General features: G+C 41.8%; 1 protein-coding gene across 1 annotated transcript; it reads right to left on the bottom strand.

Moving 5' to 3' along the window:
• Window positions 1-636: 636 nt before the first annotated feature.
• tspan36 (tetraspanin 36) lies at window positions 637-7,630 on the bottom strand. Its single transcript, XM_017714784.2, has 7 exons — window positions 7,473-7,630; window positions 5,367-5,558; window positions 5,153-5,227; window positions 4,941-5,036; window positions 4,665-4,811; window positions 3,139-3,222; window positions 637-1,614 (listed from the first exon to the last, which is right to left on the bottom strand). The coding sequence occupies exons 1-7, from the start codon at window positions 7,617-7,619 to the stop codon at window positions 1,540-1,542; spliced, it is 816 nt and encodes a 271-aa protein (XP_017570273.2). The 5' UTR covers window positions 7,620-7,630; the 3' UTR covers window positions 637-1,539.
• Window positions 7,631-13,531: the final 5,901 nt, after the last annotated feature.

The raw sequence follows: 13,531 nt of genomic DNA, 5'->3' as shown, positions 1-13,531 counted from the left end.
AACATTTTCCAACCTCTCTTTATCTCTGAGAACTAAATGGGCCATTTATATTGCTCGTTTTAAGACTGAGTCACTTGGCTGGTTGTCCACTTTGATCATGCCTCAATAAAGCCGAAGCTGGAACACTGATCATAGCTTCAATGTGAAGAGGCAGGGCTAGATGGCTGTAGGCTGAATAGGACAATATATGTAAATATATTGGTTTTTATGACGCACAAAAGCAAAGAATTCAAAACAGGCTGTATTTAGCTTAGTTTGCATATAAGAACTCAGGAGCAAACAGTACATTTTGAAGTTTATACACTAAAGAAGTTTATACACTACATCAACTTCTTTTATTTAAAAACAAAAGAGGCACATTCCACAGAATATGGGCCCTTTAATTACTGATAATCTCTTTAACAGCTCTCTACTGAATGAACCCAAACTCGTGGCTTAATTGACTTCGCTGGCTTAAAGGCCTTTTGTTGCTAAAACTCTTGCAGCGCAATTTCACGGCCAATATCACTCGCGAATGCCACCATGAGAGAGATAAACACTGAAGTCAACGCCTACAGTTTATCTGTATTCACACATTTCCTTGGTGACACTGACACACACACTGCTGACCTACTTACGCAAACATGACTGACAATATTCTCATTTTACTGAATTTTAATGTAATGTTTGACAATGTAACAAAGACTGGATTTCAACATTTATTGTCCTGTGATGCTTAAGAGATTTACAGCAGAAATTAAATACATTTACAGCAGATCAGTCATTCCAACCACTAGATATGACAGCCTAACATTAAATGCGTCAGACATATTCACTAAAACTGATGCACTCTTATGAACTTAAGACTTAAATGGTTGAAAACTACAAGAAATCAGTTTACAAAATCAGTTCTCAAAGACCTCTCCTTGCAGATTTGATAGGAAAGAATACAAAGTTAAGGAAAAGACTATTGCAATCAGGTATTTGAATAGCATGGATATGGTGGGGAGTATTCCCTAAGGCACAGTAATTCACCCAAAAAAAAAAATGACACATGATTTGCATAACGTCAGCAAAGCATGCAGATATTTTGTCGCCAATTTTCTGTCAAAGTGTTGGCAATTTCAGACCATTACTGTCTTTCGAAGCACAAAACACTGCTCCAGTTAGAGCACGGGGACGCAGTCTTATCCACAAAAAGCAACTCCATAAATCAAAGCAGGGTCAGGTGATCTCCTGCTTGGTTAGAATGAAAACCTGCAGCTGAACAGGGCCTTTGCAGAAAAGACTGGGCGTCCCCGACTTAGCGGTCTGCTTACTACATTTCCTTGTATTTTAGGATGATTTTTCATACAGCTGAACAAAATCACATTAAAAACCCAGTACATCTTTTAAAAAGTGACAATGTGATGAAGGTGGAACGTGTGGCGAACTCTCACTGTAGGGGCTATGAGGGACATCAGTCTTGTGATTGATGGAGAGGAGGCAGCGTGCAGCTGCAGGGTGTGGAGTCACCGGGGTAGGCAAGGCCACCGTTGGGAAAGCTCTTTACTTCACCCATCACGCATACAGCGGCTGGTAATCGCGTCTGCCACTTCGGCAGGTGATCACACAAATGCTAAGCATGCCGAAAAACTGTAAAGAGGAGAAAATAGTTCATAAAATGTCAAAAAGAAACAACCTGCAACAGCACCATCACTCCAAGCTGGTCAAATGAGTAGCTCCTTAAAGAGGACCGGGAGAACCAACAGTTTTCAATAGTTATCAAGACGGATAAGTTTGATAATTAACTTGCACATTTATTTGTTTTTTCTAAATCATAAATACTATTTGGTTTAAGACAGAAATAAGTTCATTCGTTTTTACATGATAATTTTCCAATCTCTCCTTCTCCCTTAGAGTTAAACAGGCTGTTTTTGGTAATGCGACTTTAACCTCTTAATTTCCAGGGTATATAATGTTTGTTCTGTCTGAATTTACATGACCAAATCGTAAAGCAAATTATTCAGTAACTGCATGAAATAAAAGCAAATCTTTATTAAATTACTTTTACCCCTCAAATTATTATTATTCTCATTATTATTATTATTATATATTATAATCATACACATATTGCTATATGCGTACAATTTACTGCTGAAAGCCAAAAATCGCAGAGGCTCTTATATTTTTACAGAGTATATCACTGAAGAGATGCCATCTGTTTATAGTTTATAGCCCAGATTTGTGGAAAAATGGGTCGATTTTCAGTAGAAAAATGAATTGTGAGTTCAGCTTCTTCTATTATAAGGGTTTAAATTTATATCACCCATCTATTTGACAGGTTACAGCTCTCATATGGCACCCACTTTCTGAATGTAGCTTATGAAATATGAAAGTTATGAAGAATATGACAAAGCGCATCTTGGAACCACCTGTTAAGATTACATCAGCAGGAATGGGCAGGACTAAACTGCTGAAGAAAAAACAATATATGCAAATATATACAAACTTTTTTTTAAAATATGGCCTGGGGTGTGAATGGTGTGTTTTTAAAACTTCAACAATGTGTACATATCACACCAAGCTCTAATTTAAAAAAACAAAAAAGCAAAAACATGCAATTTTCCAGGATATGGGCCCTTTAAACCCCATGGATAAACCTTTAGTGTCATGTTGTCCGACACAGCTAAAACGTGGTCTGCATTACTCTGACCAAAATGATTCATGTTCATTGGAACACCTGAATATCTTGATTCATTCAAACACCCATAGAAGAATGAAACATTCAGGGTTTGTTAGGATGCCCATTCCTCACAATAAAACAAACAAACAAAAAAAGAATTAGTTGGCTGGCTCATTTGCATATTGGGCTCTTTTGCAATATCAAGATATTATACAGTAGAGGTCACCAGCCCTGGTCCAGGAGATCTACTTTCCTGCACAGTTAAGTTCCAGTCTGTTGCCACCTCCCCATACCTACACAAATGCATCTGATCCAGCCAATCAAGGACTACGAAGTTAATTAGCTGGAGCAGGTGTGGCAAACTGTGGTCGCAACCACCGTCCACAGGAGGTTAGATCTCTTGGACCAGGGCAGGTGACCACTGTAATACAGCATTACCAGTAATCATAGCATAACAGACACACAAAATGGGAGTTAGCTTACGCCTTCCATACCTTTATGATGGCAAAACCCAGGACGACCAACATGGCATAACTCAGCACACTCTGAAGCAGCTGCTCCAGTTTAGCTTCGCAGCCCTACAAATGCATTGAGAGAACTCATTTTAGAACAAAGAAATAAACATTTCCACCAAAATGTAACACAGTAACTGGGTCATTCCATGGAAAGAGTACTTCTGCATTAATTAATTAATTAAAAGGCATTTTGTACAAGACTGTTATTGATATTCCATGTAAAATATTACTACATAAAAACCGCATTAACATTAATTTTTTACATTTACAAATATTACATATTTTTGCACAACCTGTATCGGGAACTGCCCCTGCCCCAAAGTTCACCTCCCAGCACAGAGCAGAGATCGTCCCAACACAGTTTGATTTTAAGTACCTCACATACACAGATACATTTATGTTTATCATCTTATATAACGAATTATAATAAGTTCTATTCACCTCTGCTTCACAACTTATTATTTACTTTGTTTTACCTTTTGGTCTCCATGACAATATGGGAGGGCAAGATCGTCTCTTCTGTGTTATTATTTTGGAGCACGGTCACATGTATCTGTTGTGTACACACATGCAGAGCTCCTGATAAGTGAGTGGCCTTTTTCCAGTCAAGATGACAGGGATTTGTCACAACACTCGTGACTGCTTTCTATAAACAGCAGTGATGACAAAACAGCCTCGTTTTAACGGTTTGACTTTTCCCACGAAGGAAGAAAGTTTTCACTAGCGAGTGGCCTGCTTGGCCGACATTGACCTTTTAAGGTGAAGTGGTACTTGCATGCAACATCAAATGAAGGTAACATCACGTATGCTGTTCACTGAACGGTTTTCCCCTGAAAACAGTCAAAACTATCCTATGACTGAATTTCACTACTGCTATCCCGTCTTTGTGTTTTACTTGCAACAGGCAGTCGGGCAATCATTCACGTTGAGACCTGAATAAGTAAAATGTAATAATTTATCTGTAATCTTGAGTTTTGCTTTCCACTCCTTCACAACTTATTTACCCTTAACTTACCCTTTACATGACATTAAGTGACATGATGACGTGATAAGTTCTCTGGAGGGGTCGGGTTCCAACGCTGGTAGGTTTCGCTTTTACTCAACATTTACAATTTGCTGTTTTTCGCTATTATTGACAGAGCCTATCAAGCAAAACATGTCCTGAGACATGAGACATTATGTTTTTATGATTATCTTTGGCATTATTCACCGATACGTCACGCAGAAAAACATGTGTGAAGTTTGATGCTTGGCCTTAAATATTCCACGGTGTTACACTCCTCTGCATCACGAGTTTTAGCGTGATGGGGCAATAATTTCCAGTGTTATTTTGCTCAAAATAAATGTGGCAAAATCTGTTGTTTGGTAAGAGCAACTGAAATGACAGAGGACTGATTTCTTAACATGTTAAAAAAATTCATATTAACGTCCATTTGGCACAACGGAATAACAACAGCTGATCATTGTGAGGCGTTACCAGCGCACAGTTACAAAGCCCTTCCTACCTGAACATTCAGCAGCTCAGACTGGTCAAACTGCCCAGTGCATGTGGTGTTCGCCTTGCAGCAGGAATGGGGCACCGTCCTGTTATGAGAACTGAACCAAGGTATGCTGGTCCAGTCAGTGTAGTTCTTCACCCCACAACACTGCAGCTGCACAGACATGATGGAGAAGAAAAGTTTGCAGACAGTTTGATAGCAATTTTGGTTTCACGTGATTACATGCCCATCACCTTTTCACTTCTTCACAGTGATGAAAACCGAGTCGTAATGATCGCTTACCTGAGACTGCAAAAAGTCCACTGCCCGGGTCTCAGCGTTCTTGCCGTCATACTTTTGAAAGACTTCAGTCATTGACTTCTCCAAGTCTCCTTTTATCTGCCAACATACACGCAGAATAAATAAATAAATAAATGAATAAATAAATATCACCGACTAAAACCACAAAGGGATCCTTACAGTATTCAATATCTGCCCATCAGAGAGGAACTCACCTTGCTCCTGTAGGTGACTCCAAACACAAAAGCCGTCACCTCCGCAGCAAAGATCAGTAAAATGATCAACATGAACTGCATGCAGAAAGAGGCAAAAATGAACACAGTCAGGGCCAATTACTTCTCCAATTACTGAAAAAGGAACTGAAACTGGACACATTTTTTAAAATCCCCTCCTACAACCAGATAGACCACCGGAAAGCCCCATACTTACAAAGCTTAAGCAAACTTTAGACTCCCACAGTGTTGCACAGCAGCCGACGATACCGATAATAAACATTAACACGGCCACCCCGATGATGATAGCTGCTGGGATTAGGACGTATTTGTCCCCCACAAAGTTGTCAAAGTTCTTATAGCTGCTTATGACATAAGCGCCGACATAGGAAAGAGCCGCTCCTGCAGCCTGAAAGAAGAGAGAACACGTTACCAGGCTGAAAGACAAGACTTGAGACACTTCAAATGAGGGAAAAACAAAATGTGCAGACTATCAAATAGTTACTACATCACTGCTGTGGCTGCTTTTGCTCTGTTTACTTCATGAAAAAGCTCAGGTCACACCTTATTTTGATGGTCCAGCTCACCTACAATTGTATAGTGTTGAGTTACCAGGACTGGGAGCGCTTGGTCTGAAGTGATTAAATATGTATGGTGGGAATTTGGCTGTTTTGTGAATTTATCATACTTTCATACTATTTTATACTATTCATAGTCACTTTTGGACTTTGTTGTTTCCATATAGTTCCATATGACCAAAAAGACTGAATTTAATATAAAATTTAGGTGATGCTGTTTGATTTTTTTCCCCCCTCACAGAACATACGGACCTAAATTTTTAGTTGTAGGCAAATGTTGGATGGCAAGTTTACATCTTAAAGACACTAGTGATAACGGATATAACAGATATAACGGATATAGAGTTGAACGTGGTGACAAGGCACAACAAGTCTATGGTAGACCATCAAAATAACGCGTCGCTCGCGCATGCGCCAGAATTTCACACAGACTGCTTTTTCTTGAATTTCTGGGTCTGGCCTGGTGGTTCACTCGCAGGAACACATGACTCACTTCTCTCTCAGTGAATCACAATCTTGAGTCATGGGACCACGAGTGACCCCGTTCCTTCCTTTAATCTTCTCTGGAACTCTGGTCTTGTGCCTCAGATATGAGGAGTAAAACCCAAAGCAGCACAGGAATCTTAGACTAGTAGTTTACGCAACTTCTTGTAAAAATACTTTAAAACATTTTCTCCCATCACCAAGCCATGGTTTGGCATAGGGCCTATTTTGAAGTGAGCACTATATTTTACCCTCCTGGTCTCCCTGTAAGTCTATGGGTGAATGTATGTGGTAGTAAAAATCAATGCCAAGCTTGCTGCAAACAAAACAGAGGCAGATTTTTTTCCCCAGGCAGTTCCCCTTCCAGCTTACTGAGCACAGAAAACTAGAGTGGAAAAACCAACTGCACTGTGGAACTGAAAATGAGAAGTGCTCTTCTTCTATTTATTACAGTCCTTTCCTGGAAGATCTCGCCACATCCAGAAGAAATGAGCACTTTGGACGGGGACAAGGTTCGGCCTGGGGTAAACAGACGGACACTGGAAGCTTTTCAAAACATTTTTCTTAAGTCTAAGCAGCGAAACACACCGTTCATTCATGGACACATAATCAAATTTAGGCGGAGAGGAGACATCACTGCCATCTGAAAGCTACTCAGACCAGCAAGCAGCAGACTCTGAAGCCACGCTGAACACAGGCTTCCGTGGTCTTATCGGCAGGGCTGAAGAAGACGAGGGGTGCGGTTCTTCTGGGTCACACACGCGCCTGCTCGCTCTTTACATCGAAAGCTCTGTAGAGTTTCTGGTCAACAGCCAAACACAGCGAGACTGCGGTAGCTGAACCCAGCTGGGAGGAAGCTGCTTCATGGGGTGGTTAGTTTCATAAGCCGGATCATTTCAGACCCACCACGCCGCAGAAGCTGAACACGAGAAAAGGACACAGAAGGCGAAAGGCGGACGCAGCACGTAGCGTTAACCTTATTTAAGACAGTCTTCCACATTAACGCCACATTTTACTTTACAGACGGACACGAGCCAAGCACAGGTGGAAAACTCCTTCCCGGGATTTTGTTCCGACTGCCCGACCAGCTCTGCTGGTGATTTGGTCTAACTAGAGAAGCCAGGCTGTTGGAACAAAATCCTGGGGAGGATTTTACCTTTCTGGACCTGAGTTTTCCACCTCTGGAGCCAAGCTAGACTCGCCTTTTCGCCCTTTCTGTGGACGTTTGCTCATCATTCAGGCTGGAGTCTCTCCAAACTTACCCAAAATATCAGGCTGAGGATCAGAAGGACGGTCTTCGACGTTATAATCCCGCAGTCCATGGCTGCTGCGCTGAAGGTCCTGCTGTCTCTGAGCAGCGCGTGCGGCTCTGCTACCTTTACAGTAAACCACGGCGCGAGGCGCGTCATACACGCGTTATGCATACGTCACAGGCAGAATCAGCTGCGCGCGGGTCGCTGCGCAGGAGCGCGTGCAGCATGAGCGCCCCCTGTATCACGGGTCACTCCCAGGAGCTAAAGCCGCGGGGCAGCTCTCTCAGCGTGGAGTGGTCACGCAGCTCATGCGGGCAGAGATGAAACTGGCATGGCTAGTTTGACCAGTTGTGAAATGAATATATATAATATTAGTCATATATTAAACATTAATTTAAGTAAGTGACACTGTTTTGATCCCACAAACGGGGAAATTCCACCTCCACATTTAACCCATCTGTAAAGTGAAACACCACATACACACTAGTGAACACACACACTAGGGGGCAGTGAGCACACTTGCCCAGAGCGGTGAGCAGCCCTATCCACGGCGCCCGGGGAGCAGTTGGGGGTTAGGAGTCTTGCTCAAGGACAACTCAGTCATGGACTGTCGGCCCTGGGGATCGAACCGGGAACCTTCCGGTCACAGGGCCAGATCCCTAACCTCCAGCCCACGACTGCCCCCAATTTACTCACATTGCCATGGTTAGATCCTAATGTCAATGCATACTCCTGATCAACGCACAATCCTGGGTTCATGACTATATCATGACCTATGAGGTCAGACACTGATATGAGTACAGACACTGTCTCTGTGGTCATTTGAGCCGAACCTGACCTATATCACATATGCAGTGACTGTGTGTCTTTTTTCTGAATTTCTACAAACACCATTTCATTTTATAGTAAATGAGTTTGGGCTGGTTTATGTTTATGAACAGACGCCTACAGATCAACATAGTAAAGGAGCTCATCTGTGATCCTGAGTTTAAAGCCAGTTTTTATTCAACTTAAACTTTTGGGCGACTTTTCCCTTTCACTCCACTACATTTCAGAGTCTAATATCTGACTTTTTACTCCACTGCACTTTGAGAAATCTGTCGTTCCTTTTGGTTTATGTGTGTATAAAAACACAACATGTCAAAACAAAAGAAACGTGAAGCAAGAACTCTAATCAGGTAGAAATGAATCTTAAACTGAACTTGAAGCTTGTTTGCAAAGAGTTATTTCAGAGCCACTCGGTTCCACCTAATGGGAAAAAAAAGAGGTTACCAAGTGGGACACTGGAGTATTTTCACCTAAAATAAGTTAATGCAGCCAGAGTCTTGGTACAAAAATGATAATAGGACGTAAAAGCCACAATGAATACTTTCGATACTTAAGTACATTTGAAGGCAAATACTTTTGTACTTGTGGATTTTTAAAGGGCGGATTTTGGATGGAGGTTAGGGAACCAGCCCTGTGACCGGAAGGTCGCCGGTTCGATCCCCTCAGCTGACAATCTATGACTGCCTGTGAGTAAGACACCTAACCCCCAATTGCTCCCTGGGTGCCTTGGACAGGGCTGCCCACCACTCTGGGCAAGTACTCTTACTGCCCCCTAGTGTTCACTAGTGTGCATGTATGTGGGTGTTTCACTGCACGGACGGGTTAAATGCAGAGATCTATGTAATAATTTTATAACATCAGTGTCAGACCTCACAAATGCTCTTCTAGATGAATGAACAAAAATTCCCACAGACACACAACAAAATCTTGTTGAAAGTTTCCCAAATGAATGGAATCTGTTGTGGCTGCAAAGAGCCAAATACATGACAGTATTTACAGTCATATCTAAAGACACGATCTGTATTACAAATATTAAGCAAAGCACACCCATATGGATATTCTTTGCTTTGAGTTAGATAGAAATGCCTAGGAGATACCTTTGTTACCAAGATGTACCAGTCAAGATGTTACCAATCACCTTTGTTGCCTTGGTGATGAATGTATGTATTACTATTATGTGGAAATCATCTGAACCCCCCTAGACTTTCTATGTGTACAAGCGCCATCCTACAAACTTCTTTCCTTGCATACTTACAATCCAGGACAGAAGCCCAGAAAGTTTTGTTGATTTTTTTGAGTTCTGTTTTGAGTTTTGAGAGAAAATATGATCAATATATGTTCTTTTCCCTTTTATGCTATTTTCTTAAGGGTCTTAGCCATGTCTACTGTAGAGTTTTAGAAAATGGACTTATATATATATGCCTGATCAGGCATGACATTATGTCTTTGTTTCTACGCTCATTGTCCATTTTAGGACAGTAACACTGATGTGGTGGTGGTGTGTTAATGTGTGTTGTGCTGGTCTGAGTGGATCAGACTCAGCAGTGCTGCTGGAGTTTTTAAACACTGTGTCCAAATCAAATCAAATCAAATTTATTTGTATAGCGCTTTTTTACAACGGATGTTGTCACAAAGCAGCTTTACAGAGTTTCAGAAAAGAAAAAGTTTCAAGAGAACTCTAAGAATGTACAGAATTGGTGGGCAAGCCAGAGGCAACAGTGGCAAGGAAAAACTCCCTCAGAACTGAGGAAGAAACCTTGGGAGGAACCAGGCTCACCAGGGGGGACCCATCCTCCTCTGGTCAAACTACCTACAAGTGATTTTATTACTAATATTAACAGCAGTAATATTGGTATTATGAATAACTAGGAGTCTATGAAAACATCAGCGTAGGGTGGGCAGCTCATCCGAGGTAGGTGGTTGGGGCATGGGCAGCTGGTCTGAAGTAGGTAGCAGGAGGACTCGGCAGTCGGTCGTCCTTCAGTGTCCAGCCGGTCATATGGGTGATTGTGTACTCGGAAAGAAAGTAGGTAAATGGAATTCGTTTTGTTCTATCCATTTGTACATAAACAGGGAATGTGAACATTTCCAGAGTGTGGCTAACGACTCCGGCAGATCTGACTATGACAGCTTAACTGAAAGGAGAGAACCAGAAGGACACACAGACACGGCAGCACTCTGAGACAGTTCGGCATCCCTCCACTCCACCGTTCACAAACCTGAGTGACCGCGTGCGAGCAGCGGGACGACAGCACCAGCGTCTCAGTTTACTATAATTCCCTGTGTCCATGGACCCCTGGATCTGCTACCTTTATCTAAGGGGGGACATTAGCTACCAAAAGCTAAACTGAACAAGTGAGTTTTCAGCCTAGTCTTAAAGATTGAGACTGTGTCTGAGTCCCGAACAGTTTCTGGAAGGTCATTCCAGAGTTTGGGGGCTTTATAAGAAAAAGCTCTTCCCCCAGCTGAAACCTTCTGAATTTTGGGGACTATTAATAATCCAGCGCTCTGGGATCTGAGTGGTCGTGATGGCTCATAATGAGAAATAAGGTCTTGCAGGTACTCAGGAGCGAGACCATGTAGGGCTTTATAAGTCAATAAAAGGATTTTATAATCAATACGGAATTTAATAGGTAGCCAATGAAGTGATGATGGCGCTGGACTGATATGATCAGATGTTCTAGTTTTAGTGAGGACCCTGGCTGCGGCGTTTTGGACTAATTGGAGTTTGTTTAAATTCCTGCTCGTGCATCCTGACAGTAGCGCGTTACAGTAGTCTAGCCTGGAAGTAATAAAGGCATGTACTAGTGTTTCTGCATCACGCAGGGACAGGGCATTTCTGATCTTGGCGATGTTGTGAAGATGTAGAAAAGCTGTCCTAGTGATGCCGCCTGTGTGTTGATCGAATGATAAATCTGAATCTATTATAACGCCGAGATTTTTAGCTGCTGATCCAGGTGTGGCTGGAAAGTCGGCGAGATTTAAGATTAAATCTGGTGATTTACTTCTTGCTAATTTTGGACCCAGAAGGAGAACCTCTGTTTTGTTACTGTTTAGTAGGAGGAAGTTCTGTGACATCCAGCCTTTCACGTCTTTTACACAGTCCTCCATTTTCTTTAACCTGTATTGGTCATCAGGCTTGGCTGATATGTACAGTTGAGTATCGTCTGCATAACAATGAAAGTTTACGCCATGGTTACTTATAACTGTACGGTAACATGTATAGGGTAAATAATAAAGGTCCTAATATAGAGCCCTGCGGAACTCCAAATCTCACTTTTGAATAAGTGGAAGATAAATTGTTTACCCTAACGAACTGATAACGTTCTGATAGGTAAGATCTGAACCATGATAGGGCCGTCCCTGTGACTCCAACCATGTTTTCTAACCTTTCTAAGAGAATATTGTGGTCTATTGTATCAAAAGCCGCGCTGAGGTCAAGTAGCACTAACAGGGATACGCAGCCTTGATCAGAGGCAAGAAAAAGATCATTAGTTATCTTAACTAGAGCCGTCTCAGTGCTATGGTGTGGCCTGAATCCAGACTGGAATTTTTCATATATATGGTTCTTATGTAGATATGAACTAAGTTGTTGGGCCACAGCTTTTTCTAAGATATTAGATATAAACGGTAAGTTAGAAACAGGCCTGTAATTAGACAAAACGGTGACATCAAGATTTGGTTTCTTGATCAGAGGTTTGATAACTGCTAGTTTAAAAGCTTTGGGTACATGGCCCAGACTAAGGGACGAGTTTACTATAGTTAAAATAGGGTTTATAATGGCTGGCAGTACTTCTTTAAGTAATTTTGATGGAATTGCATCGAGTGTGCAGGTTGTGCAATTTGCAGAGGAGATAATCTTCTCTAGCTTCAGCTGTGGGAGGGGGTAAAAGGTTTCCAGACTCTTTTCTACAGCTGTGTTTTGTTCTATATCAGCCAAGTCAGATGGCAGCCAAGCTGGATTTGAATTTGATACTGTGGGTTGAATTTGTTGTCTAATATTATCAATTTTATTATTAAAGAAGTCCATAAAAACTTCACCGGTGAGAGTTGCTGGGATTTCTGGTTCATTACCTGCCTGATTTTGTGTGATTTGGGAAATCACATTAAACAGAACTCTAGGATTATACTTATTATTCTCGATCAGCGAGGCCAGATATGCTGAGCGAGCTTCAGTGAGAGCATTTCTATACACTATAAGGCTGTCCTTCCAGGCAGTGTGGAACACTTCTAGTTTGGTATGATGCCATTTCCGCTCTAATTTCCGAGCTGTTTGTTTTAAGGTCCGGGTTTTATCGTTGTACCACGGGGCGAGCTTTTTCTGCCTTATTCTTTTTATTTTAAGTGGGGCCACATTTTCTAAAGTGGATCGTAATGTATTTTCTAAATAATCGGTTAGTGAATCTAGTTCCATTGGATCTGATGGAGTGGAGACTGGGGTTGATAACTCTGGGAGATTTCCTATAAATTGTAGGGCGGTAAAAGGTTTTATTGTGCGCTTTGTTGAATGAGTCCACTCACTGTCCACCTTGTAGATGTAAAGTCAGAGATGATAGCTCATGTCCTGCTGCACAGTCTGTGTTGGTCATCCTCTAGTCCTTTAACAGTGGTCACAGGACGCTGCCCACAGGACGCTGTTGGCTGGATGTTTCTGGTTGGTGGACTATTCTCAGTCCAGCAGCGACAGTGAGGTGTTAAAACTCCAGCAGCACTGCTGTGTCTGATCCACTCAGACCAGCGTAACACACACTAGCACAGTAGCTGAGAATGATCCACCACCCAAACAGTACCTGCTCTGTGAGGGTCCATGGGGGTCCTGACCACTGAAGAACAGGGTAACAGAGTATCAGAGAAACAGATGGACTACAGTCTGTAACTGTAGAACTACAAAGTGCTCCTATAAAGTAAGTGGAGCTGATAAACTGGACAGTAAGCTTAGAAACAAGGAGGTGGTCATAATGTTATGCCTGATCGGCTTCAGTGGCTACAGCCTAGATCCTCGACCAGCAGGGGGCCCCACAAGTATTAGCAAATGGGATAATAGTAAAAGACACTGGAAAGCATTAATAGAGGTTTGTCCTTCTATATTATCCATAGTTTCACGTGGAATTTATTATACATGCCATTACATGCTTAATACAGTCTTTATGAAAACCATTTGATCTAATAAACCACTATACTTTTTTGGCTTTATGGCCATTAGTCAGCCAGCTTTAGCCTAAATTCATTTTACAAAGTCC

Source organism: Pygocentrus nattereri, chromosome 28, assembly GCF_015220715.1.
Source record: "Pygocentrus nattereri isolate fPygNat1 chromosome 28, fPygNat1.pri, whole genome shotgun sequence".
Taxonomy (NCBI): Eukaryota; Metazoa; Chordata; class Actinopteri; order Characiformes; family Serrasalmidae; genus Pygocentrus; species Pygocentrus nattereri.
Note: the sequence above shows the minus strand (reverse complement) of the source record. Positions and strands in the feature narration are given on the sequence as shown.